This window comes from Trichosurus vulpecula, chromosome 3 (assembly GCF_011100635.1).
Source record: "Trichosurus vulpecula isolate mTriVul1 chromosome 3, mTriVul1.pri, whole genome shotgun sequence".
NCBI lineage: Eukaryota > Metazoa > Chordata > Mammalia > Diprotodontia > Phalangeridae > Trichosurus > Trichosurus vulpecula.
Genome location: NC_050575.1, coordinates 295,462,734 through 295,489,938, shown reverse-complemented (window position 1 = coordinate 295,489,938; position 27,205 = coordinate 295,462,734). Strand labels below are relative to the sequence as shown.

Sequence of the window (27,205 nt, the reverse complement as noted above, 5' to 3'; positions counted from 1 at the left end):
TCTGGGGATTCCTAACGATTTTTGTGTCATGGACCTCTCTCGCAGTCAGTCTGGTAAAGCCTATGGACTCCTTCTCAGAATCCTATTTATAAATGCATAAAACAAAAAATACATTGGATGAAAAAAAGTTAATTATATTGACATACAGTTATTAGACTTTAAGGAAAAAAAACAAGTTCATGGACCCCAGTTTAAGAATCTCCGATCCAGTCCATTTTTACAGCTGAGACAGTTGAGGTCCTAAGCCACAAAACAGCTTGCTCAGGGTCACACAGCTAATGAATGGCAGCCCTGTACCTAGTGCAAACGGTATAGAAGAGAAAGCATTTGCAAAGCATTTACTAGGGGTGAGGCACTGTGTTACATGCTGGGAATTCAAATACCAAGAAGCAGGATAGTCCCTATCCTTAGGAAGTGTACATCTTACTGGGGGAAGACAGCTTGTGACAGCAAGCTGGAAAGTAGGGGGATGGGGATGTGCCAGTTGGATGAGAAAGAGAAGTCTGAAGACCTGAGTTATTAGCAATGTGAAGCCCCCACCCCCTATCCCCTGATGTAGCGGTGTGGGCAAACAGTCACCAGTCAGGAAAGGAGGGCCTCACCTGAAGAGATCTCTAGGATGGGAGGGCTGCTCGGAAGGAAGTGGAGGACCAGAAATCTGGAGAAGCAAGGTGAGTGAGAAGAGTCATGATCCAGTCCTCAAGGAGGAACCTAGGCCAGCTGGGGAGGTGAGACTAACCCATGGGACAACTGGAGAAGAACACAAGATAGCATGCACTTCAGTGCTAAATGAGATAGTTCAGATTCTTAGAGACTTAGTAGTTCAGAGGAAGAAGTCACTGAGGGTTGAGCATTAGAGCAGGAATCGACCTGGGCCTTCAGAGGGGGTCAGGGGAATGGTGGAAGGCACTGGAGTAATGATGATACTCAGGATGGATAGGGCACTTTGAAGGGAGATCCGGCTTTAAGTCATACCTCTGATGCATCCTGATTTCATGACCAAGGGAAACCTTTTTGCTTCTCACTGTCCCAGCTAACTCTTTAAGGCTATAAATTACAGATGAGTTGTTGATCTGTATTCCTGGAGGGAGTTTGCACATTGGGAGTCCCCTGCTCCCTAAAATCAGAGGTCTGAACTCCCCAAAACAGTCTGCACAGCACTTTTACTTGTATGATGTCATTTGATCCTCAGAGAACCCCTAACCCTCTCTGATAAAATCCTATGTAAGGTGGTATTGGAACTCAGATCTCTCCTGACAACAATTCTAATAAGTTTTCCACTGTGCTGTATTGTTGCACAATACATGATGTATTCTTGGGGGAAGGAAGGGAGAAGAGTCTGAAAACATGACAGTAGTCAGATCAGCCCTACTGTGCACATGAGAAGGACTAGGCCACTCCCTTGTGCCTAGGTTGCACACCTCCTCGTCTCTGCCCGTTGAAATTCTCCTTTCCTTTCAAGAGGAGGGCGAGTAAGGGGGTGACAGGTGAGGCCATGCCATAGTGAGGATCAGTTTTGAAGCTAGAGCTCAGGGGAGCATGAAAGGTGCCCCTAGCATTGCGGGGCTCTAAGGTGGAAGAGGGGTTAGGCCCGTTCTCTTTGTCTCCAGAGGGCAGAACTGGTTAGCACTAGGTGCTGGGCAAGGGCTGGGCGCCTCCTCCTGAGATAACTGGAGAACTTGCCAGGTACCCACCAGGTACATGGTGGGGATTCCTTTGGGGTGTGGCTTAGACAAGGTGACTGCTTAGGTCCCTTCTGACTCTCCAGGTGCTACGTTTGCTGTGAAGTCTTCCCTGATTTTGTACTCCACTCCCAGCAGAGAGTGTCGTCTGCCTTCTCAGAGTGACTTGAGATCCCTCCTTGTTTGGTTCTCACATGTATTTATCTCAGTGTGTGCTGTATCCCTCTAGAACCACAGAAAGTGAGCTTCGGGAAGCTAGGGAGCATAATGGGTAGTGTGGGGCTCAGACTTGAAATCTTGCTTCAAACACGTATTAGCTGTGTGACCCTGGGAAAATCATGTGGCTTCTCCCAGCCTCAGTTTCCCCATCTGTAAATTGGAGGTAATAATAGCACCTACCTCACAGGGTTGTTGTGAGAAGATGAGAGAAAACATGGTGCGCTTGGTCAAACTCACTGTTATATAAATGCTAGCCATCATTATTATTATGGTTATCACCAATGCTTTGTGAATAGTAGGCACTTTATCTTTACTGAATCGAATCATAACAGTGGATCCATGTGTCTGAGTAGGAGTGAACAAAAAAGTCAGATACAGTCAGTCTGCTGTAATTCAACATAATGCATTCCCAGAAAGCACTGTGCTATGCAAAATCTCAAAATAAAAACCACAGGGCTTATGGAGAAAATGGCATTAGAGGTACAGCACTCAAAAACTTTATTATGAACACATGAAAAAGCATTGGGATCTAATATAAAAATGGTAGCATGCTTTTTGGATGGCTGAGAAATAATCTAAATACTACAATGGCTGCTGCTCAGCCTGCTCCCCAGTTTCCAGGGGCTGGGGGCCTTGACCATGGCAGAAGATCAGGAGTGGGGACAAGGTCAGACCAGCTCTCCTCTACTCAGCTCCTGCTGTACCAGAAGATAAATAATAAATGTGGCACTTGACCTTGACAAAGCTCTGAAGTTTGTTTGTGGAAGTGGGTATTTACAAGGGTTGTGACCCGTGAGTTATGGTGAAGCATGCTGCAATTTTCTATGTTCTCAATTGTTTCTCAAAATCAAATATACTTGACATTCGAACAATGCTCAGAATGCCACCTAATAGATCAGTCGCGTTGGAACAAGCTTAGGTTTCAACAAGTATTTCAGCAGAAATGATTGTACATAGGTGGGGTCAGGTCGTGGCGAGCCTTGACCCGTTCAGACTGCTTTTCAGTGGAGAAGCCGGGAGAGGTGTGGAGAAGGCGAGGAATGCGTTGGGGAATCAATTCGTAGCTGGCATTACCTGGAAATAAGTGGCCTTTAGAAGGGTAGAGAGTTCTAGGCTTTCAAAGCAGCTTCATCACAAAAGAAATTGGAAATTTCTAAGCTTCTGTGAATATGGAAAACCGCTCTTATCTTTAAGAAAGACAAAGCAAAGCTTCTGGACTCACCTTTGGTTTGTCCTCCCTCCCAACCCCACTTTTCTCACCAGTGTTTTAGCTCTGCAGACCTCTTTGCCGCCCACAATTTCAGTAACCAGTCGAGGATCAGCAGGTCTGAGTTCCAGGAATTCTGTCCCACGATCCTGCAGCAGCTGGACTCAAGAGCCTGTACCTTGGAAAACCAGGAGAATGAGGAGGATGAGCAGACGGAGGAGGGGAAACCAAGCGCAGTAGAAGGTGAGCAGTAGGGGAGGGGCCTCGGTGTCTGAGGACAATGCTGCTCCTCCCTCTGGGCATCCTCAGTATTCCATGTATTCCATGTGCACCCCCAGAGGTGACTTTCTCGAGCCTGCCTAGCCCAGAGCATGGTGATGGGGAGAACAAACACTGTACCGTCAGTCATTCTCTCTATTCCTGATTCTAACCCAGCTGCTTGTTGAACTCAAATAATAGGCCTGGCTATCTTCTAATTTCCTGAGAGTTGAATACTCCTGTCTGGTTAGACTTTAAAAATGAACCACCAATGGCTCTGTAGCGGCCTAAGCTCTCCTCCAAGGCCCTCCATGGTCTGGCCCCATTCTACCTTTCCAGACTCATCTCCAGTGACTCTCCTACATAAACGCTCCCCTCCCACCAAACTGCATGTTGTCCCCTGGTAACACATGACTTCTTTTGGCCCCTTCCCCCTTGGATCATGCCTTCCTGCCTGTTGTTGGAATGTCCTCTCTGTTAATTTAAATCCTGCCCAGTTCAAGTCCTCCTCTTCCCACTCCAGCCAACCTTGTCCCTCACTGTCCACTCTAGCTCAGATCAGTCTTTCCCTCTTCTAAAATCGTAGTTATTATCAGGCCTACTCACATGACAATTAATCACGTACTGCCTTGTGATATCTCTCGTATGGTCTATTATTGTCTTTTAACTCATTGCTCAGGTTCAAATTGTAAGCAGGAACCTAGGATTTATCTCCTGAGTCACGGACAGATTGCGGTCTGCTTTGGTGGAGAGAGTTCTCATCCTGGGAGCTCCCCCCCCCCGGGACAGATTCTCAGCTTTTCTGTTTGAGCGTTATCGTTGAACTTTTTGTGTGTTTATGTCTTTAGTTCCCAAGTAGATTGTAAATTCCTCAAGAGCAGAGCCACTGTGTCTTTGACTTCTTTGCCTCTCCCACAGTGCTAAACTCAGAGCAGGAATTACCCAGGTACTGGTTGTTGTGGGTATTGGACAGGGCCCTCCTCCCTGGGAGAAGCCCCGAGAGTCCTCCCCCGCCCTCTCCCCCTGCCTGCCCTCGGTAACTAGGGCTGCTGTCTGTTCTTATTCCTCCACAGTGTGGGGCTTTGGTTTCCTCAGTGTGTCCCTGATTAACCTGGCTTCTCTCCTGGGAATTGTCGTCCTGCCCTGCACCAAGAAGACCTTTTTCAGCCGAATCCTCACTTATTTCATCGCCTTGTCCATTGGAACGCTGCTCTCTAATGCGCTCTTCCAGCTGATCCCAGAGGTGTAGTAGACCAGAAAAAAAAAAAACAACCCACAGTTTTCTTTTTGCGTCGACAGCTGGCATTTCCATCAGCTGACTGCCCCTCCCCCCATTTCATCTCATTCACTCATCCAATCGCCTTCCAGAAAATAAAATTTCTCTTTTGTGCTGAGCCTCGACACCAAAGATGCTTCTTCCTGTTGGATCTTTAGGACCTTCTCTTATTCTTCAACAACCCTAGAAAGCTGTCAGATTTGTCTCTGGTCTCTTCAGGCATGTCAGGTGCAAGGTCCTTCCCTATTCCTTCCTTCCCTTTCCTCTATTTAGAGTTCCCATGTACTTTGCCTTATCTTTTCTTTTTTTTTTGTCCAGACCATCAACATGGAGAATTCCAATTGTGGAAATTCCCTCCACTAATACAGATCAGCAACTCCTCTGCAAATTATAACCTTCAAAGTTGCCTTTAAGGCATTTAAATGAATCAAGAGGCAGGATGTGTACTGAGGTCTTCCTGACTTTGAGGCTGGCCCATTATCCCATTCCTGGGACCTACTGTTCCTCAAAGTCTCTCATTATGGGAACTGTAAAGGCAGCTGATACTTCTGGGAACTTCCTGCCTTGGGTAAATGTAACCCACTAAGGGCATGTGTTCCTTTGAGGTCTTAGTGCTGCCCTTAACTCATGATCCTGGTGAGAGGTTAAGCATGATCACAAGGAAGAATCCTAAAAGATGAAATGTGGATCTGGGAAGGAAGGAAGATCATTCACAATATGGCTGATAGAATTAGCCTAGGTGCGCAAGGTGTTTCTTGTCCTGGTCTTCCAAGTGAAGCACCCAGAGAGCCGTACAGAAAACAAAGGCAGAAGAGGATGAACACAGGAAGGGTGGGTAGGGAGCTTTATTTTGGCAGTGCCTGACCAACTAACTGTCTAGACCTTGCATCTTGACACTTTCCTGATAGAGCTGGTTTCCTGATGGCTTATTGGGGCTTTTGTGAATTATGAAGCATTCGTTAATTTTGGTTTTTAATTATGTGATTCAAGAGCTGCAAAAATTATACCCAATTTGATGATCTTCCCAACGGAAGGAAAGTCTGCCCAAGGAGCAAGTTCTTAATAAATGCTTGCTTGCTATTGACTGACCGCCCTGGCCCCTACCTGCCCTTTGTAACCAGTAGGTAAAGAAACAACAGAACCTCATGCCCTGGCCAAACAGAATTTGGAAATCTCTGGACTTCTGCACTATTTCTTTTAGGAATGAGGTCTGTGATCAGATTAATTTTTCCTTGGGTTAATCCCTCAGCAGCAATTCCGAGAAACTCAGTTAGTTTTGAGTCAAGGGCAGGTGAACTTTTGTCCCTTTTCTCAGGGAAAAAAATAAATGCTTCCTGGCCTCTAAAATCCCTTTTATCTCTTTGCCTAAGCCTTTTGTAGGCCTTTTGTACATTACCTACCCTTCCAAACTCACATTTAAAGTTCCTATAACATGATTAAACTCCCAAATTACAAGATGAATAGGTTTTGTTCCTATAGGGGAGGGATGACAGAAAGACACAGGCTGGCATCTCACATATACCCACTCAAGATACTCACAAAGCCAAATGAGGCTTCTCTGTTTGACCTAGGGTTTGGCAGCTTTGGCCAATGCCAGTTGAAAAGACCTCACCAAATGTTTCTCTCTCCACCCTCCACCCAGGGCAATCCTCATATTCTTGGGTTATTGTTTTTGCAGCTCTAAAAGTGTGATTTTGTTTTCTTATTTGACATGAAATGCCTTTTTTGCCTAATTGAGTAGAAATGAAATAATTATGCACATGCTCCACCCCATCATGGTTCACAGGTACCATTTTCTGGAATCCTCATAGCAACCAGTATTTGACACAGCCTGATTCAAGATGATGGCTGTGGCTCGGGGTCTATGAAGGAACTGGGACATGGAGTGTGTGATATTGGGAAATGCTGCAGGAGAAATTGTACGATGATTGGCGGTCCTAGAGCTCTGTCTTCTAAGTTTAGGTCTCCCAAAAAGAGAACTAGACAAGTCTAGACTATAAGACTCTGAAGGATGTGGGAAGAAGCCCTCATTCCTTGTCTACCCTTCTTATCCGTCCATCCATGCCCACAAATTTTGTTTGTATTTACCTTCCATTACTGATCCAAATAATAGTAGTGTGTGCGTGAATACATACTAGAGATTGGATTTACCCGGCAAAAGTACCAGATGGAGTTCTGCCTGCTCCCATCTGCCTTTGCTTCTGCAGAAGCAAGAGGCTTTAGGTCCAGAAACTTTCATGGTCATAGAGAAGACTCACGACACGCGTAACTATACTGCTCATCATTCAGAAGTTGGCAGATGTGACTGCAACAGCTTTTGGGAGAATCTATTGGAAGGAAACAGGAACCCAGGCAACAGGGCTCGAAGGCCGCCTTAAAACTCCTCATTGCTATCTGAATCAATTCATTAAAATTTTTTCCAACTCAAATCACTAACAAATGTTCTGTTTTCTCTCTCCCTCCCTACTTCTCCCCATCTCTGATTCTCCTTTTATCCCCCCCTTTCCCCTTCTCTTCCCATTTCCAATCTTCTGAAACCTATGGGTTGATCTTCTGGGGCCTTTTCCCTTTCCCTTTCCCCCTTGGGTGGGGTTGGCCCCTCCGACTGCAGTGTGGGGATACGGTCTCCTCTGTGTGACCGTCATTTCCCTCTGCTCCCTCGTCGGGGCCAGTGTGGTGCCCTTCATGAAGAAGACTTTTTACAAGAGGCTGCTGCTGTACTTCATAGCTCTGGCGATTGGAACCCTCTACTCCAATGCCCTCTTCCAGCTCATCCCTGAGGTAGGCCAAGGACCTTCCCACATGGGAGGAGGTCTGGTCTCGGGTGGATGGGTGGGCTCTAGTGGGAGAACTCGAGTCCTGCTTGTAGCAGAATTAGGACTCAGTCTGATAGAATCAGATTACTTGGTGCTCTCCCTTCATCCCCTACTTCAGCTCTGGGCTCTCTCTTAACCACAAGTAATTAGTTCCTAAAGTATAGGCTCAACTCAAAGGTCGGATTGGTTTCTGGAGTAAAGAAGTCAGAGAAATGACCAGAATTTGGGTCTTACTTAGCAGCTTCGTTCTCCTCTGGGTAGAAGGGTGGATGTAGAGCAACAGTATGAAGTCATTCATGGTCAGGATCTGCATGTGTCGGTGGCACCTTTGCCCCCTTGGACAGCTGAATTGGCATGTTCTCCACAGTGGGGAACAGCGTGCAAATATTTAGAAAGTTTGGTAATCAGCTTCTGAGATTCTTAATTTGATTGTGGCGTAACCAGAGTTACTTCCTGCCTTTTCAGCTCAGGAGATTTTTTCAGTCAGTTGTCTCTGGCAGATCTGGGCCTAGATGTAACTGAGACAGACACAGAATATGCAACTCCATGTTTGTATTTGTTCTGCAAAGGGTTTTCATGCCTGTTTTCTTCACATGGTATTTATAACAACCTTGTGAGAGATAAGGCAGGTAATCTTCTCTTCCTTTTAGATAAGAAAGGTAAGGGATTTACTCAAGCTAGTGTCACTGGGAGAGTAGGAGCTAGATACTAGACTGCTTCCTGGTGCAATGACTGCAGAACACAGCCTATTGATGTTGAAGGACAGAGATTAGTGGCCTGTATCTTACTCAGCATGTTTTTGAAGTGATTTGACTCTCTTAGGTAGCACAATTTATTCTGTCCACAACTATTGTGTACATTCAGTTCACCTACTGATTGTTCAGGCTTATTAGCATATAAAGATGTTATTGGGAAAAGGCTGGTCGTTGCTCAAGCCTTCTAGGGAAACTCAGATACAGGGATGGGCCTCCTGAAGTCATGAGCAGATGAACTTAAGGTTCACATCTCCTCACTTCTAGTCCTGTCATCTTTCCATCAGATTGTTTTCTTCCTTAGTGTAAATGGGGAAGTGTAGGAAAAACCTAGAACACAAATTGACATGTGCTGGAGTTGGTAGTCTGCTTTCTTATCTGTCCCCCATGTGTGTTTGCGCCCAGGAAGGGGCTACAAGTCTTTCGGCATAATGACAAAATAGATTTCCTCTTATAGATAGTCTGATTTACATCATGTCCCTTTGTGCTCCCAGATAGTTCAGATAGGGACGTTCTCTTAGTAAGAGGAAAAGATAGCACATTGACATTCTAGTCAAATAGAGTTGATTGCTTGATCAGAGGAGCTTAATGATGAAGGATGTACTTTTAGGGGAAAAAAAAATTAGTTAAGAGATTCAGAAAAAAGCATATTATGCCAAACCAGAGGTAGGTGCCCACAGTGGTGTCATGCCCAAAGTCACATCCCTACAGTTTCTCTGTTCTTATATAGAAACAAACTATAGGTTTAGGAGAACTTTTCTCATAAAGCGCCTCTGAACAGGTCTAAGAGTCCTGTATCAATCAAACTTCAATGATCGAATCCTCTTGGAAGGAGAATTCTTGGCTTGTTAAATCACTGAAGTGGTCTAGAATGTTGGTGCTTATGTTCCTAGAGCCAGCGGGCCCCGGTGATGATTTTACATTGCTGTAAGCTCATTCTGTTGTTCTGGGTCCACAGGCTTTTGGATTCAACCCCCTAGAAGATTATTATGTCTCAAAATCAGCAGTGGTATTTGGAGGCTTTTACCTCTTCTTCTTCACAGAGAAGATTTTGAAAATGCTTCTCAAACAGAAAGACGAGGTGAGGCTGAAGGGGCTGGCAATGGAATCTCTCCTAACAAGGTTCTCTTCTCAAATAATTTTTATATATTTTATGTTATTACCATAAGTCCACCACCTTGAACTTTCACATTCCTCTCATGGTGTTATAAAGTGTGTTTGCATCTCACCTCATGGGCAGAACCAGTGGGAAGGAGATCCACATTAATCAGTGACTGACCCAAGATGACAGCTCTAGTCCAATAACATGAGTACATAAGCATCTTTTTGGTCTTATTCTAGTTCCAAATGGCAGTTCTGTTCTCAGGGTTTCATCCACATGGGGTGAGGTAGAGAATAATAATTGTGTTTGAAATATGATGATAAAATGATGAAACTGGTTTTCTGGTCTGTCTTCTTAATTTACTATAATTAAATTATATATGTACATATGTAAGCATATGTACATATAATTTGCCTAAAAAGACTACTCTAGAAAAAAGGATTCTTTGAGTAATGTAAGTCTTGTTAAATTAGGTGTACATATGTATAGCTTCCTAAGGTGATACCTTGAAGTGGGGGAGGGATAGCAGTGTTCAAGGCTTTTTTGGATGTTATAAGTTTGGATATGTTTGTTTTTTAAAAAAATACAATTTCATTTTATAGTCATATTTCATACTGCCTCATGACATATTTTATTGTTATCTTGTACAATAAATCATTTACACCTTTCATTATTATTTAACTTTGCAAGTATATTACCTTGTCTCTCCCAACTAGATTGTAAGTACCTAAGGATGAGCTGCACGTCTTATATTTCTTGGTATCTCCCCATGGTACCAAGCAAAATTATCTCATGCATAGTTAATAGATGCATGTTAATTTTATGGATGATCAAGAAAGGAAATTCCTCACTTTTAGTTGATCATTGCTGTGTGTCTTTCATCTTCCTGTCCCTCTAGCATCACCATGGGCATAGCCATTATGTTTCTGAGACTCTCCCTTCTAAGAAGGACCAGGAAGAGGGAGTGACTGAGAAGTTGCAGAATGGAGACCTGGATCACATGATACCACAGCACCTGAATAGGGATCTGGAAGGCAAGACCCCAGGGTTGGATGAGAAGGTCATTGTAGGCTCTCTGTCTGTCCAGGTATGTGGGTCTTCATTTGTTGAATGTCAGGGAACTGTATAATTAGTGGTGGAGCCCTGGGGTTTGGTTCTCCAACCCTTTGTAGGAAAAGCTCTCTTTTCTCTCTAATATTCTTCTTGGTTGGGGGGGAAATCGACTCCCTTATAGGACCTGCAGGCATCCCAGAGCGCATGTTATTGGATAAAAGGTGTCCACTACTCTGACATTGGCACGTTGGCCTGGATGATCACCCTCAGTGATGGCCTCCACAACTTCATCGATGGCTTGGCCATTGGTGCCTCATTCACAGTGTCTGTTTTCCAAGGCATCAGCACTTCAGTGGCCATTCTCTGCGAGGAGTTTCCGCATGAATTGGGTACGTAGGGGCCTTTTTGTTCTGATTGTACTGCTCACCCTTGTACCTTTTATGGGTCCTATACATCCCTACTTCCAATTCCACAAAAATACTTTTTTATAATCATCTGTAGAATGTAAGCTTCTTGAAGGCAGGGATTGTTTTGGTTTTATCTTTGTATCCCCAGCACCTTCCATAGTACTTTACACATAGTAAGTGCTTAATATATTTTTAATTGAATTGAATTAAAACCTAATCTGGTTTGAAATGTAGCCACTGCCTCTTTCAAGAGATATTTGCCAACTTTTGAATAGAGGCCACATAAGATTTTCTTTCTCTCCTTACCCTCCTGTATAATATCATTATGAAAGACAAGTGTTTTTCCCACTGCTCGATTGTGGCGTAGACGTGACCCTTGTTCTTGAAGACTTTACCCATGGAGTGCAAGCTTTGACAGGTCTCACCAAACTGGAATAGGCCCAGCCATGAGCTCCCTGTCAGCTGCTATAGGCCCAGGCCCACTAAATGCAGAAAGTTGACCGCCAGATAATTGAAGTTTTTTCACCCTCACACTAGCTCATGAAAACCAACTACCAAGGCAAGAAGGGATTGTTATCTTTGTTGGTGCACCCACTATCTGATGAAATGCTGCATCTTTCTAATATTAACGTGGTATTTACAAAGAGATGTCATATGTCCTATGCCCATTCTTTCCCTGACTGAGACCATTAAAAAGCTGTCAGAAGTCTAAGCTGGAGCTTCTGTGAAGCCAGTTAGCTGCGAAACTGTGAGCCAGAAAAAGGAAATGAGGATTGTGATGAACTTACACATTTTGCTTCTCCATCAAACAAGACAGAAATCAAAGCCAGTCCTGATCTGTATACCTTTATTAATTCCTGTGAGTTAGTTTCTGCCACTGGGCCAGTTTTCCCAGTCTTCCCAGTCATTGGCAGCTCCAGAGCCTTTGGATGTATTTGCTTCTACCCTCATTTGTTTTAGGATAACTTTTGGGTAAGCCCTGATTATCCATGAACTTTATCTTGAAAGTCTGTCCCTCCAAACTTTTCCCATCTTCCATAGCCCATGTTATTCTTCATAGCGTCACCTTATTTTTTCCTCCTTCCTTTTTAGGAGACTTTGTCATTCTGCTGAATGCTGGGATGAGTATCCAGCAGGCTCTGTTCTTCAACTTCCTCTCTGCCTGCTGCTGCTACCTGGGTCTGGCCTTCGGGATTTTGGCTGGCAGTCACTTTTCTGCCAATTGGATCTTTGCTCTGGCTGGGGGAATGTTCCTGTATATTGCCCTGGCTGACATGGTAAGTCTTAATTGGGAAGAGCTGAACCTGGTACTTACATTCTTTGCCTTTCAAGAAGATATTATGTTCCATAGGGAAGTGTTCTGAGCGTCTTATCAAATAAAATAATATATGTACAGCACTTTGCAAACCTTAAAGTGCTGTATAAATGCTAGCTTTTTATTATTATCATTTTTAGGAGGGCCCTGACTTAATGCTACTTAAAGATCATAGATAGTTTTTACAAGAGATGATGAATGTGTTGACTGTCCTGGTCCATTATCACTTTATGGAATGCCCCAGGCTCTCTTGGGTCTTCGAAGGTGTATGGCATCCTTAAATTGGCTAACTATTTGGACTGTGTTGCTGTATTTCCAGCACAAAGCATTCCTGAAGGCTGTGGTTGCCTCTGTTGGCTCATTCCCTACCAATAGTGTGAGGCTTAGGGTAAGAGCTAGTGAAAACCCAGCTTCCTTTCTCCAAGCCACAAATGGCCATGGGCACAAGTGTATACTTGTTATATATGGCTGGCTTAAATAGCTGCTGTAGCCCACACCATTGCTGACTGCATTCTGGAAGCAGATCAAGCCATAGCTGTACTGTGTACACAATAAAAAGAGTTGCTTCTGTTTGGGAAAGGCTTATTTTCAGCCAGAGTTTAAAAGCTAGTAGGGATAAGACCTTGTTTCCTGTTATTCCAAACTGTAATTGCCATGAAGAAAAGCTGGGCATATGTGAGTATTAAATTCTACCTGCTGCTTCTGTTGCCTTCTCTTCTTTCACATGGGAATCATAGCAGCCTTCAGAACTTGCTGGGACCTGTGCTGGGTTAATAGGAAGATGTGTAAGGACAGAACTTTAACTCTCTTGCTCTTGGTTGTTTTTTCTCAGTTTCCAGAGATGAATGAAGTTTGTCGAGAAGATGAAAGGAGTGGCAGCATCCTAATTCCCTTTGTCATCCAGAATCTGGGCCTGCTCACAGGCTTCACCATCATGCTAGTTCTCACTATGTACTCAGGGCAAATACAAATAGGGTAGTGCCATGCCGTAAATAGTGGGGCTGGCAGCGGAACACACTGGGGTACCCTGTCAACAGGTAGCACCGGCTTGAGGACTTAATTTCAACAAAGCATGACAGAAGAGGCATTTCTGTTAAAGGCTATTCTGTGGACTGAATTCCCTCATCTAAATGTCAGATCTCTTAAAAACACTGTATCCTAGAATAAATTTCCCTAGTAACTGGTTGCTAGGTAGTGCCTCCCACCCCTCTGCCCGCTCTCTTTTCTCAGAGTGACTCTGGACACTGAAAACAACATGGAAGACAGACCCAGCTTCTCTTTTTGGCCACTTTTTGGTATTTCTCTGCGGACAAGCCCTGCTGGCAGTGGTACCAACGAACTCCAGAACCTGTTTCCTTTCTGACCCAGCACATATCCCAGACTCTATAACACAAAACTGTAACTAGCTGTCATTACTTGATATTAGGAGATGCATCTGGACCTCAGTATGTCCCCTTTCGAGAAAAGTTCACCTGTCCTGTAGAGAAAGAATCCATCTCGTCCCTTCAGAGTTTCTTTAGTTGCCTCATGCTTTTCAAAGGGAATGGGGCTAAGGATGTTTTATGAGAAGGATCTGTTGAGTGGGGAGAATGAAGGCAAAAATGAGAAGAAAGACAAAGCCACATTTCTTCTGCAGTGATGATGGCCTCTCCTTACTGAGGGACTGTTGTGTGTTGAGCTTCCACAGGCATCCCCAGCATTTTGTGACTTTTCCTCTTCCAAACTAGTTAGACAATAGACCTTACCATTACCGTTTCAGCCTCCTCTTTCCTCCAGAGTAACAGAGAATGGAGGAAAGGGATTCCTGCAGCTTCCAGGAGGTTCTCCTTTCCTCTTTAGAAGCATCTCCCTAGAGTATTCAGGGTGCTCTTGTTAGGAGACTGTACACATCTCTTCACCAAGTCAAGACCTCTACCATTGAGGCAAGTCGAGGTGGGACAGATAGAAGAGTGGGGCTGGCCAAGATTCAGAATGTGCTGGACATGGTGAAGTGTGAGGTCAGAAGACCTTGGTTTGAGCAGTGTAGAGGACTTAGTGATTGCACTGTGAATTAGCTTACAATGCCACTGCCTACTGTAATGCTTTCCAAGAAAAACAAAAGCAGAGATAGTAGCGTGACTGGTCCTTGAGGATACCAACTTTCTAAAGAACATGGATGTACCTGTTGAAGCTAGAGCCCAGCCCTAGGGAGTGTGATGGTATGGTCAGAACTTTGGCTTCAAGGGATAGCTGTTCCCCAAGTTCACTAGGTGAATTGATTTATTATTATCATATTGATAATGTCTAATTCTTCAGCCACGTGGGCAGTGAAGACCCCTGGAAGCCATTTAGGCAATGCCTCACCGTTGCAACGCAGGGGCTCTCTTGGCTAATACTCATCTACTTAATTGGGAAGGTTGGTAGTTCACTGCTAGCATCTATGAGGGTTTTTTTCCTTCTCATGTCTGCAAATGAGCACAGGGCTAATCTGTAAGAAAAGGTACTGCAACACCCTCCATCATAACAGCATCTTCTTTTTTTTGATCCCCTGGGAAACTTTCTTCATGCCACTATCCTGGAGGAAAAAAAGTGAGAGAATTGCTGATTCACTCACTGACACGAGTTTTCCTCTTTGTTTTTCTGTTGCCTTGGGTAGGCTAAGGGGCTAAATGAGAACTGTTGGCATTAAAGGTTGTGGGATGTGCAACTTTCATTAGAATTAAGTCCACTTGTACCAAAGAGTCATTTCCTTGAACTTTGGAACCTATCTTTCTCATTTTAAATCAGGCCTTTAACTTCTTTTTTCCCCAGAAACGTTTTTAGGAGCTGGAGAAACCGAATCTACTATAGATCATTCTTCTATACAGGAGAACCAGCAGAAAACCTTTATTTTTCTTAACTCACATTTATATTAAAATGTGTCAAGTCTCTTCTAAAGGATTCTGCATTTCCAAAACAATATTAAATTCTTGGCCTTAGAAGAGACCATCAGTTTAGGGTTGATGGCTTCCTGACATAGGACAGTTGTTCAGTGGTATAAAAATTATTTGAAATCACTTAAAAATCTGAAACATTATAAAATATGGCATTTTCTTCTTTCTTGCATATGTATTAACTTAAGAACTTTCTTTCTTTTCCCTCGTAGCTGCCCCAAAGAAGTTCACATTACAATATAAAATGGTGAAGAGGCCAGTTGTAGCAAGGGGAAGGGACTTCCAATATTTTTGCTACAGATTGAAAGCTGCCATTAGTAACAGAAGTGCCTCATATGCTGGAAATATGGCTGTTATGTATTGGTGGAAAACTCAGTGACATTTTGATATGCATTTCCCCCACTTTTTATCTGCTGAGTGTATGGTTTTAGAGCAATGTGATATAGATGTCTAAGGATTATACTATCTCTCTACCATCTGCACCCCCACTTTTACTGCCTTTGTGGGCTAGCTCTATTTTACTCTCTGAAGTAGGGGAGGATTGAGATGGGAGAAGAGGAGAGAAAGTGGTAAGAAGTTTTGTGCTTCGTCCCCACAGAAGGAGAGAACACAAAGTTAGGCTGATACTATTCCCTACCACTTTTGGGGGAGGCAGCTGTCCATGCTGTTATTAGGCCACAGGGTTATGCTCAGCCTTTGCAGAGTTAGGAGCTGGGTTGAGGTGACAATGTTTGGAGAAACTACCCCTTGAATGCCCAGTGTTGGCACATTCTTCAACCTATATTCACCCTTCATCCTGAGTTTGTAAGAAGCCCTTCAGTCTACCTTCCCTATGGTCTATTCTTAAATGAGCCATCTACTAACACGGTGGTCTCAAGATGGCAATTTGAAGAGGCACTCTGTTATTTCACTTAGCAGTACACATTGCATTGAGGGTATGCAAAAGGGGAAATTGACTGAGTTGAGTTTTTATTGTTCATTTCTTTTTACAGTTCTACAATTCCATCACAGTGTTCTTTTAAAAAAAACTCAGGTGTTATAAGAAAAAACAAAACCCAAAAATATATTGTCATGTGGACTGTAACCATTTTATTTGTAAGATTCTATAAATAAATTTATATTCTGTAATGACAGAATCCTAAGTGTGTCTGTTGCCATACAGGATTCAGCCAGCCTATGGGGTAATGAAAGCTTTTAAACACCAGGTGGTGCAAGTGTACAGCTTTTTTCAGTGGAGTGGGGTGGAGTTAATTCAAACTCAGTCCTGTTCCCAGGTGGTTTCTCCTTGCCAATTCTGAAAATGGACTACATACTCATTTTTTAAAAGTAGTTAGATGACTCATGGTGTCCTTGATGTTGGCAATAGAGAATTTGGTAAGATGTTTTAGAGAAATTGTGTCACTGTCTATTTTCCCACCCCAAACCAAAAAGTTTGGGGTTAGCTTAGTTCATTTAAAGTCACATTTCCAGAGGCAGGCAGAGAGGGGGAGGGAATAAGGGGTAGAATCCTTTCCTCTGTCCCAGAGAACCATCCTTTATAACAAAGAATTTTTTAAAATTAAAAAGTAAGAAAATTCAGCAAAATCAATCAACATATCTGATGTTATTAAATACAGTGTTCCACACCTAAAGACCTTCCTTCTAAAGAGGGTGGGAGGTATCTTCTATCTCTTCTTTGGGGCCAAGTTCCAAAAGAGTTTTAAAATCAGAACCTGAACCTATCCACATGTTGATTTGTCATCATCATACACTGATGCAGGGAAAGGTTCTGAAAGAAGAAAAGGACCATCTGTATAAAAATATCACAACTCTTTCTGTAATGTCAATTGGAAATGACGGGAGTACCTGTCAGTTGGAGAATGGCTAAATAAATCATGGTAGTAGTATATGAATAAAATGGAAAATTATTTTGAAATAAAAAGGGACAGAGAAACTTAGGAAGATGCAGAGTAAACTGATAGTAAAGTGAGCAGAACTAGGTATACAATTTGTACATCCTAAAGATGAGTAATTTTGAAAACCTACAGGACTGATCAAAGCAGTGACCAAAGGACAGATGAGGAAGTCTGCCACCCAACTTGCGACAAAGATGTGATAGATTCAAAATGTAGAATAAGACATACATTTTTGGATGTGGCTAGTGTAGGTATTTGTTTAATTGTATATTTGTGGGTTTGTTTTTTGGTTTTTTTTTTTTTTAGTTTTTTCCTTGATAACAGAGGGAAAGAAAATACATTTTTAATTGAAAAAAGATTAATTTTATAGAACAGAAAATTGGGGCACAAAAGTAAACTAAGAAACAAACCTATATTGCAAGAGTTTTCCTCCTACTTTTGCCTCTCCCTTGCCAAAATACATATATATATATATATATATATATATATAATTATAATAAATTGAAGAGCAATGAGTCCTACATTGGTCCACCTACATATGCCATACCAGGTGTAAGTTTTTCCAAATCACAAAACTTTTGATGTTCCCAGCGCCAAATATCAGCTTATAGTATGCTATGTTTTGTCTAGAAAAATACTGGCTGTCCCATAAGCTGTATTCTGAATTATTTTTCTGGGAGTGATAGATTTACTCATAAATTGTTCCACTCTCAGTCATTCAAAAGCATTTATTAAGACAACTATTGGGGGTAATTGTGTTAAGCAGTGGAGAGAAAGGCAAAAACAGTTCCTCCCCTCGGGGATCTTAAAAAACTAACAAAGAGGCAACATTTGAATAACTGTAGACATACAAAATACATATTGGGTGAACTGGAGATAATCTCTGAGGGAAGTGGGGAGGGATGGAATGGACTGGGAAGGCCTCTTCCACAAGGGATGGATCTGAGATGAGTCAGAAATCCAGAAGGCAGAAACAAAAAAAGAGTATTCCAATCATGGTGGCCATCCAAGGCAAAAAATGGAGATGGAGTAGCATATGCAAGGAACTGCAAGAAGGCCCATGTGCTTGGATTGTCCTTTCATTCCTCTCTCGGCTGTACTCCTGACTATCCCAGATTCTCCCTACAATGCTCTAGAAACCTCAACCTAGAAGCTGACTTCACACAATGAAAATACTCTCTCTGCCCCTTTAGCCTCTACCTCTGGTTGGTTCTTCCCACAGCTTCCATTTTAAGGAAGAAGCCCAGGCCAGCCACATCTTCATTCCTTTCTAGGCTACATTCCTAACTTTCAGATGTGTTGTCTCCCTTGTTAGAATATGATCTCCTTAAGGGTCTGCTTTTGCCTTATTATGTACCTGGCACATAATAAGCATTTCAATGCTTCTTAACTTGACTTAACTTGGATTGTAGATTATACAGAAAAGAGTGAAGTGTAAGAAGACTAGAAAGGGAGGAAGAGGCCAGGCAGTGAAGAGCTTTAAATGTGCCATAGACTAAGTGGCTTCACTTTGTGACCATGATAGAATGGCTGTGCAAGATTCAAACTTTAGATCTTGGTCCTGTTAGCTCTTGGCTCTGACCAACTAGCCTAACTCTACGAAGTTTAAGAAGGTACAATAAGTGGGCAGCTAAGTGGTACAGTGGATAGCACACTGGTCTTGAAGTCAGCAGGATCTGGGTTCAAATTTGACCCCTGACACTACCTGTGTGACACTGGGTAAGCCACTTAACCCTGATAGGCTCTTAAAAAAAAACTAATTAGATAAAATGTTAATTGCCAGAAGTTTGTTGATTTTGTTGTATATGCTACAGAGATGTAATAGTCAAGACTTGCAAATCAAAATTCTCTAATTTTATATCTCTATTCTTCTTCCTTCTGGTCTATATTCTTTTTATCTACAAAGAAATGTCATGATGCCTATATGCTGGGCATTGTGCTAAACACTAGAAATACAAAGAAATGCAAAATACAGTCCCTCTTAAGTTCACAGTCTAAATTGGGAGTGAGATAGGAAAATATATACAGTTATCTACAAACAATAAAATAAAAATGATCAACAGAAGGAATCACAAGCATTAAGGTGGAAATGAAGAAAGGCTTCTTGTAGAAGGTAGGATTTTAGCTGAGCCTCAAAGGAAGTCAGGGAAGCTAGAAGGCATGGGAGAAAGCCAGTGAAAACACCAGTCAGGAGATGGAGTTTTTCTTCCGTGAATAACAGCAATACGGTCAGTATCGCTCAATGAAAGAATAATTGAGGAAGGGAGGGAGGGAGAGAGAGAGAGGTATAAGAAGACTGAAAGGGTAGGAAAGATCCAGGTTATAGAGAACTTCAAAAGACAGATTTTATATTGGATCCCGAAAATTCTAAGTAGCCACTGGAATTGATTGAATAGGGAAGGGAAAGGAACAAGCATTTATTAAGCACCTACTGTGTGTCAGGAACTGTGCTGTATCTCACTGCTTTACATATATCTCATTTGATCTTTACAGCAACCTTGTAAGATAAGTGCTATGATGTCCATTTTACAATTGAGGAAACTAAGGCAGAGGTTAAAAAGTCCAACGTCACATAGTATCTGCGGTTGGATTTGAACTCAGGTCTTCCTCTCTCCAAGGCCAGCACTCTATCCCCTGTGTCACCTATCAAAGTATGGGGGCTGGTGGGGGGATAGCAGCAGGGATGATACGGTCAGATTTATACTTTAGGAAAATCAGTCTGACAACTTGAAAGACAGACTGGAGTGAGGCTATTGGAACAGAAGCTGATAGTTGTTTCATACAGAAGCCATTTCAGGAACAAAGGCAAGGCACCAATGTAGAGTATTCCAAGTCAAGGAAAAAGTGTGGCCCATACTATTTTCAGGAGGCTACTCCCTACTCTTAATCAACACACATGAAACAATTAGATTTCTTGAGGTCTTGGTAGTATTGAATAATCTTTTTCTTAAAATAATTTTTATTTAAATGTAATAACTATACCCCCAAGCCAACTTCAAAATATTTTAAAATTATACATAAAAATTCCAAACCACCTAGAATTTAAGGTTAATATATACATTTATTTTAACAAAATAATGTCTTATTTCTGTGTCCCTAGTCAACCTTTTCTGTGAAATTTCTTAGATTTTGTTGATTTGTGTGTATTATTCAAAATCTGCTTTATGCTGCATTACTTTTCCTGTTTATATTCTTCATGTGTTACTTTTTAATTAAGCTTTCTTTTTTTTTTCAATAAGCAAAAAATCCACCTTCTCTCCCTCTCACCAACCACTCTAATCAAGAAACAAAGAAAAACCAAACCCATTACAAACATACATAATCAAGTTAAACAAATTTTCATACTGGTCATGTCCATAAAAAAGCGGCTCAATCCAAACTCTGAGTCTTTTACTTTTCTGTTTGTTTTGGGGTTTTTTTGTTTGTTTGTTTGTTTTGGCAGGGCAATTGGGGTTAAGTGACTTGCCCCAAGGTCACATAGCTAATACATGTGTCAAGTGTCTGAGGTCAAATTTGAACTCAGGTCCTCCTGACTCCAGGGCTGGTTCTCTACTCATTGCACCACCTAGCTGTCCTGTCTTTTACCTTTCTATTGGGTGCTAGATAGTATGTTTCACTACAAGTCCTCTAGAATCATGATTGATCATTATACTCATCAGGGTTCCTAAATATTTCAAAGCTGTTTGTCTTTACAATATGGTTCTCATTGTATAAATTGTTCTCCTGGTTCTGTTCACTTCATTCTGCATCAGTTTATACAAGTCTTCCCAGGTTTCTCAGAAACTATCCCCCTTCATCATTTCTTTTTATAATACACTAACATTCCATCACATATATTACAACTTGTTTCCCAATTTGTGGGCACCCTATTGGTTTCCAATTCTTTGCCATTACAAAAAAAAAAGAGCTACAAATATTTTTGTGAATCTTTTTATTTTGTTTGGGCCTAAGCCCTTCCTTAGTCCAGTCTCTTTAGAATTCTCCTTCTTCTTTCTCCCCTTTCACTGTGGAACGAAATGTATTTCTGTACCTCTGTGTATGTGTGTGTATTCTTCCTTCCTTTGACCAGTTATGATGAGATTAAATATTTGCTGTTCCCTCTACCCTTTCCTCCTTGTTTTTATAGACTTCTACTTGAGCACCCCAATTATGTGAAATAATTTTTCCTAACTTCTCTCCCTTCCCTCCCCAGTGTATTCTTCTTCCCTTCCCTTTACACTCTTCTTTTAAGATCATCTAGACATATTAGAACTACTCCCAGACCTTTTGACTTAGACTTCCAAGTTCTGCACACTTTTGGAGAAATGTCTGGCCTGGTCCTGCTGCTGCTTTCAAAGCAGTGCTCCCAAAGCAGTCTAATCCAAGGCAAAGTCTGACCACTGGCCCCCTAATCTGAACTCCGCAGGTTTCTGACCTGGATTTAGTTTTGAGCAACAGGGCTATGGGCTTACTCCATTTCTAGTTTTAGTAGACTGTAGGTAGATTCAGCTATTGATAGTCAGCTGGAAAGTTCTGCTGGTTCATTCTGACAGAACTATAGGCTTCCCTTTGGTCTCGGACTGGCATTCTGTTTATTCCTCTGCAGGCTTCAGACTGGGCTTTAAGGTGGAACTAAGACCCTTGTCCACTCTAGTGGTCAGAGCCACACAGCTATTGCATGCTGTTGAATCTGCTGCCTGCTCAGTACACAGGCCAGGGTAGAGACTGGTCTGTACCCTGAAATGCCACCCCTAGCTGCAGGTCCTCTCCTCAGGATGCCCTGAATCAGCGAGCCAGAACTGGGTAGTAAGCAACAGAACTGCCATTTGGCACCTGCTCCTGCCCCCTGAACAAATTTAGACGCTCTATGCTAGATCTGGGACCTCCTTTTGCCACAGTGTCCTATAGCTCCCTGCTCTGGAATGCTCTGTGCAGTCATGCTCCTGGCCAGATTCTGTCCCCAGTGTTAGGGGCCCTCTCTTTCTCCCTTGCTGACTTGGTGACCTTTTTTTCTTGAATTTCTCAGTTAGAATTTGGTCTCTTGCATTTTTCACATCTTTTTGGAGGTTGGGTTTGGGGAAGAGCGCTGTACTTCCTGCTACTCCACCATCTAGGCTCTTCCCCATATTTGTCACTTTCTGATGGCATAATATTCTATTAATTATTCAGCCATTTCCAAATCATTCATGAGTTGCTTCTAGTTTTTGTTTTGCTGGCTATTACAAATAAATGTATAGCTATTTTTTTCTCTTTAATAACATCCTCAGGGGAAAACTCCAGGAGTGGGATCACTAGGTCAAGACAAGAGCAATTTTTTAGCTGTTAATGTATATTGCCATACTGCTTTCCAAAAAGCCCCAATCAGTTCACAGCTTTAGCAGCAGCTCAATTGTTTGTCCATTTGGGCAGCCAGGATAGAAAATCAACCCTGGAGTCAGGAGGACCTGAGTTCAAATTTGACCTCACACACTTACTATCTGTGTGACCCCGGCAAGTCATTTAACCCCAATTGCTTCCCCACAAAAAAGTCTGCAATACTTTGCCCTATACATTCATAATACTGGATTTTTATCATTTTAAAGATTTACTATCAGACTCCATTCATGTAGTTGTGCTGAACTGTATTCTTTTTTTAGTTACAAGGGTGGAAGAATTGGAAATTAAAAGTTATCAATGTAAATTTATTAATTTTAATAAAGTGACTTAAAAAAGAAAATTTATATTTCTTCAGGCTACGAATAAGCATTTATTCATTACTTCTTTTACTCCTTACAGTATGCTGCGTTCTGGGGATACAAAGCAAAAATTGAACAGTATCTGCCCTCAATGAGTTGATATTCTACTGCAGGAAATAGCATGTACATATATAAGTATACAAAATGGATATAAGCTAATTTCGGGGGAGAAAGCTTTAGCACCTGGGGAGAGGCAGAATCAGGTAAGGCTTCTTATGGAAGGCAGTACTTGAACTGAGTCTTGAAGTAAACTAGGAATTCTAAGAGATGAAGGTGATGAAGGATCGTATTCCAGGCATGGGACAGCTAGTGCAAAAGCAAGGAGGTGGGAGATGAAGAAACCTAAGAAGGCCACTTAGGCTGCGTTTCACAATGTACAAAAATAAGTAATGAGGGTGAAAAGGTAGGTTTGGGCTCTGTTATGAGGCGCTGTAGTTTATGGGGGATGGGGGAAGAAGGCTGAAAAGGGGTGACAGACTTGCACTTTAGGAAAATCACTTTGGTAGCTGTGTGGAAGATGGGTTAGAGTGGGGAGAAATTTGAGTCAGAGAAACAAATTAGGAGACTATTATAATAGCCTACACAACGGGCTCTGAAGTAGAGTGGAAGATGTGTGTTAGAGAGAAAAGGACAAATGCAACAGATGTTTTGGAGTTAGAATCAATAGGATTTTGCAACTGACTGAATACATGGAGTTACTGGGTGTAAGAAGTTGAGAATAATACCAAGGTTACAAACTTGGGTGACTGGAAAGATGGCAGAGTCCTTGACATTTATAAACAGGATGCATGACCTAGATATAAAAGATTATATCATGAACAAATCTGAAGAGTAAGGAAATTATCTTGGCTATGGAAAGTAGAAGCACTTGTTACTGAACAAGGGACAGAGAGGATCACAGAAAATAAAATGGAGAATTTTTGCATAAAATTAAAAACTTTTTGTATAAAAAATCAATGCAACTAAGATTAGAAGAGAAGCAGTTAAATGAGAAAAATCTTTTCAGAAAGTTTCTGTGATAAAGATCTCATTTCCAAGGTATAAAAAGAACTATTTCAAATGTTTAAGAATCAAGATCCATTCCCCAAGTGATAAATGATCAAAAGATTATGAACAGGTACTTTTCAAGGGAAGAAATAAAAGTATCTCTTAGCCATATTAAGAAATGTTTTAAATCACTAATAACTAGGGGAAATGCAAATTCACAGTCATCAGATTGGTTCACAATTAATGCACTATTGGTGAAACTGACTTGGTTATTCTAGAAGGCAATTTGGAACTATGTTACTAAACTGTACAATGACTTTTGACCTGACCACACTACTACTGGGCCTATATAACAAAGAGATCAAAGAAAGAAGAAAATGTCCTGTATGTACAAAAATTGGCGGAAAACTGGGAGCTAGAATGTGCCCTTCAAATGGGGAATGGGTGAAAAAATTACGGTATATGAATGTAATAGAACACTATTATACTCTAAGAAATTTTTAAAAGACAGTTTAACCTGGGAAAACTGGTATCAACTGATGCAAATTGAAATGATCAGAACCAGAAAAATTTATACTATAACATCGATGAGATAAAATGAACAATTTTGAAAGATTTAAGAACTTTGATCATTGCAATGATCAATCATGAGTCTAGAGGGCTGATAATTAAAAATACTGCCCACTGCATGATAGAAAGGTGATTATCCAATGTGCAAAATAAGGTGCACATTTTTGGAAGTAGCCAATGTGAGAATTTATTTTGACTGCATGACTTTAAATGGAATCTTCTTTTTGTGTTCTGCTATGTATATGAAAATACTCTTTCGAGGTAAGTTAAAAAAATTAAATGGAAGTTACAAGTACACTTGTGAGATGAAAAATAAACCCACAAAAATCATATTTACAGAGCAACATTTTTCTAACAAAATCCAACTGGAAATAATAGAAAGAGAAGTGTCATTCAAAATATCTGGGAGTCAATCTACCAAGACATATTCAAGATGTATATAGATAAAATGACAAAACATTCTAATGAAATAAATGATTTAAATAAGTAGAGGGATATTCAACGCTCATGACAGGACCACACCAAAATAATAAACAATAATACTATATAATTTACAAATTTAGTTCTATACCAAGGGAATACTTTATAGAGCAAGATAAAATAATCTCAGAATTCACTTGGAGCAACAACAGACCTAGACTTTCAAGAGAAATAATGAAACAAGTAAAAATGAAGGGAGAATAGTACTTCTAAGTCTAAGATTTTACTATAAAGCAATAAAAATCAAAACTATTTGGTACTAATTATTCAGAAACAATTGAACTCAATAACCCAGTGTTTAATAAACCCCAAAACATAAATTATTTGGAGAAAAACTTCTTAACTGATAATAAATTTTAGGAAAACTGGAAAACAGTATGGCAGAAATCATGTTTAAATTATAGTTTCTTGACCTTTTAAATGTCATAAACTTCTAAGAATTAAGATTTTAAGTGCATAAAATACATAGGACTACAAGGGAAGCCAACTATATTGAACTACGGGTATAAAAAAAATTCAGACTGCAGGTTAAAAACCCCTGGTTAAATGCTGAGTGAAGTGAGCAGAACCAGAACATTCTACACAGTAACAGCAACGATGTGCGATGACCCACTTTGATAGACTTAGCTCTTCTCAGCAATACAATGAGCTAAGACAATTTCAAAAGACTCATGACGGAAAATGCTATCCATATTGAGAGGATGAACTATGGAGTCTGTAATGGCAAGCAAAGGGGGGACTTTTCACTGTTTTTTCTTTTGGAGTGCTTCCCAGCACTAAGGTAATCCAGTGCCTTTGATTGAGCCTTGCCTTTGTTTGAATCAAGAGTCTTTGATGACCCGCTTAAGTCACAAGAAAGCCTAAGTCACATGAGTTCGAGCCACATGGTTCTGACGCCCTCTGACCTTGAAGAAGGGTATATACTCTGAGGTTAGCATTTTGCTTGCGGCTCACTCATTGGAAGAGTGTGCCTGTGATTTGGTCAGACAAGTCTCTGGGCAGCCGTTAAGGAGCACCCCGCCTCCCTTTGAAAACCCAGATGTTGGTGCTTTTCTCTCTGGCAACTATGTAGGTGTTGCTACGGACGGACAGTTAGAAGCCTTGTCTGCTGATTCATGTTATTTGCTCTGTTTATATAATGTCTACTTATAATTTTTATTTTCGTTTTCTCTGAAGTTCAGGGTGCTGACTTTTCCCCCTGAACTAAGTGAATGATATATGTATGTTTAAAGTGAGATTGCAAACCCCTTATTTTCCTTAGAAAAGCAGATCAAAGAACCTGTGCTAGCAGCCCTCCTGTGTGCCGGTATTTTGGGCCTTACACCTCCTACAGCAGCTGCAAGTAGCATTGTCGTTACAGAGTCTGAATGCAGATCAAAGCATGCTATTTTCTCTTTTTTGTTTGTTTTTTCTTTCTTGTGGTTTTCCCTTTTGTTCTGATTCTTCTTTCACAATTTGACTAATGTGGAAATATGTTTAATGATTATACATGTATAGCCATATCAGACTGCATGCTGCCTTGGGGAGGGCAAAGGTAAGGAGGGGGGAAAATTTAGAACTTAAAATCTTATAAAAATAAATTTTGAAAACTAAAAATTAATTAATCTACAAAAAGAAAAAAAGAACCCCTGGTTTAGATCAACAGCTTAAGACATACTATAATAAGCCTAAAATGGATATGTGTCCTGAATGTTAAAAGTCATAAAAATAAAAATCTTAAAAACTGGAAAGTAGTGGATCAAGTATTATTTATAGCTATGGCCAGGGGGAGAGTTCTTAACCAAATAAGGTACATATGCTATTACAAATGATAAAATATATAATTCCAATTACATGAAATTTTAAAGTTTCTGAATGAATACAGTGCAATTAAAATAAAAGGGAAAGCATTCAATTAGTAAAAATGAAAATCTTTGCATCAAAAAATTTGATAATGGCTTGATATCAAAGATAGAAAGGAATCAATCAATCAACAAATAATTATTAAGCACTTATGATGTGCCAACCCTGTGCTAGGGATACAAATAAAATGAATTAATCTCTACTCTTGAGAGTTAACATAAGAGCCACATACAAGTATATACAGAATAAATGTAAACAAATACAAAGTAGTTGACTACAAGGTACTTCGGGAAGAATGGCACCAGCAGGTGGGGTATCAGATAAAGCTTCATGTAGAAGATGTGTTTGAACTGCATCTTGAGGAAAGAGGGATTTCCTGAAGTGGATGGAGGAGAGCACAAAGTGCATTCCAAGCATGGGAGTTAGCCAAGGCAGAGGCACACAGAAGCAGAAGAGAGCCAGGTTATCATGTGTAAGGGAACATAGTGAAGAACCAGGTTGATAAATCGAAGATCTATGGGAAGGAGAGTAATGTCCAGCGAAGCTGGAAAGATAGGTTGGGGCCAGGTAGTGAAGGGCTTTGAAAGCTAAACAGAGGTTACATTTAGTTCCAGAGACACCAGGAGGCCACTAGAATAAACTGAGTAGTGGAGTAACATGATCTGATCTCCACCTAAGAAAAATCACTTTGGCAGCAATTCGTACAATAGACTAATGT

General features: G+C 41.1%; 1 protein-coding gene across 2 annotated transcripts in view; it reads left to right on the top strand.

Annotated features, from left to right (window-relative positions):
• SLC39A14 (solute carrier family 39 member 14) overlaps nucleotides 1-16,127 on the top strand; it is a 64,709-nt gene extending 48,582 nt beyond the window's left edge. Inside the window, exons 3-9 of one of the 2 annotated variants that reach the window (XM_036751611.1) lie at nucleotides 3,165-3,351; nucleotides 7,254-7,423; nucleotides 9,169-9,291; nucleotides 10,211-10,399; nucleotides 10,547-10,754; nucleotides 11,865-12,049; nucleotides 12,920-16,127. In XM_036751611.1, coding sequence (XP_036607506.1) covers nucleotides 3,165-3,351; nucleotides 7,254-7,423; nucleotides 9,169-9,291; nucleotides 10,211-10,399; nucleotides 10,547-10,754; nucleotides 11,865-12,049; nucleotides 12,920-13,066 — 1,209 coding nt within the window. In that variant the 3' untranslated portion in view covers nucleotides 13,067-16,127. Of the gene's footprint in view, nucleotides 1-3,164; nucleotides 3,352-4,439; nucleotides 4,610-7,253; nucleotides 7,424-9,168; nucleotides 9,292-10,210; nucleotides 10,400-10,546; nucleotides 10,755-11,864; nucleotides 12,050-12,919 lie in introns of both variants that reach the window. The other variant, XM_036751610.1, reaches the window with a different exon arrangement.
• Nucleotides 16,128-27,205: the final 11,078 nt, after the last annotated feature.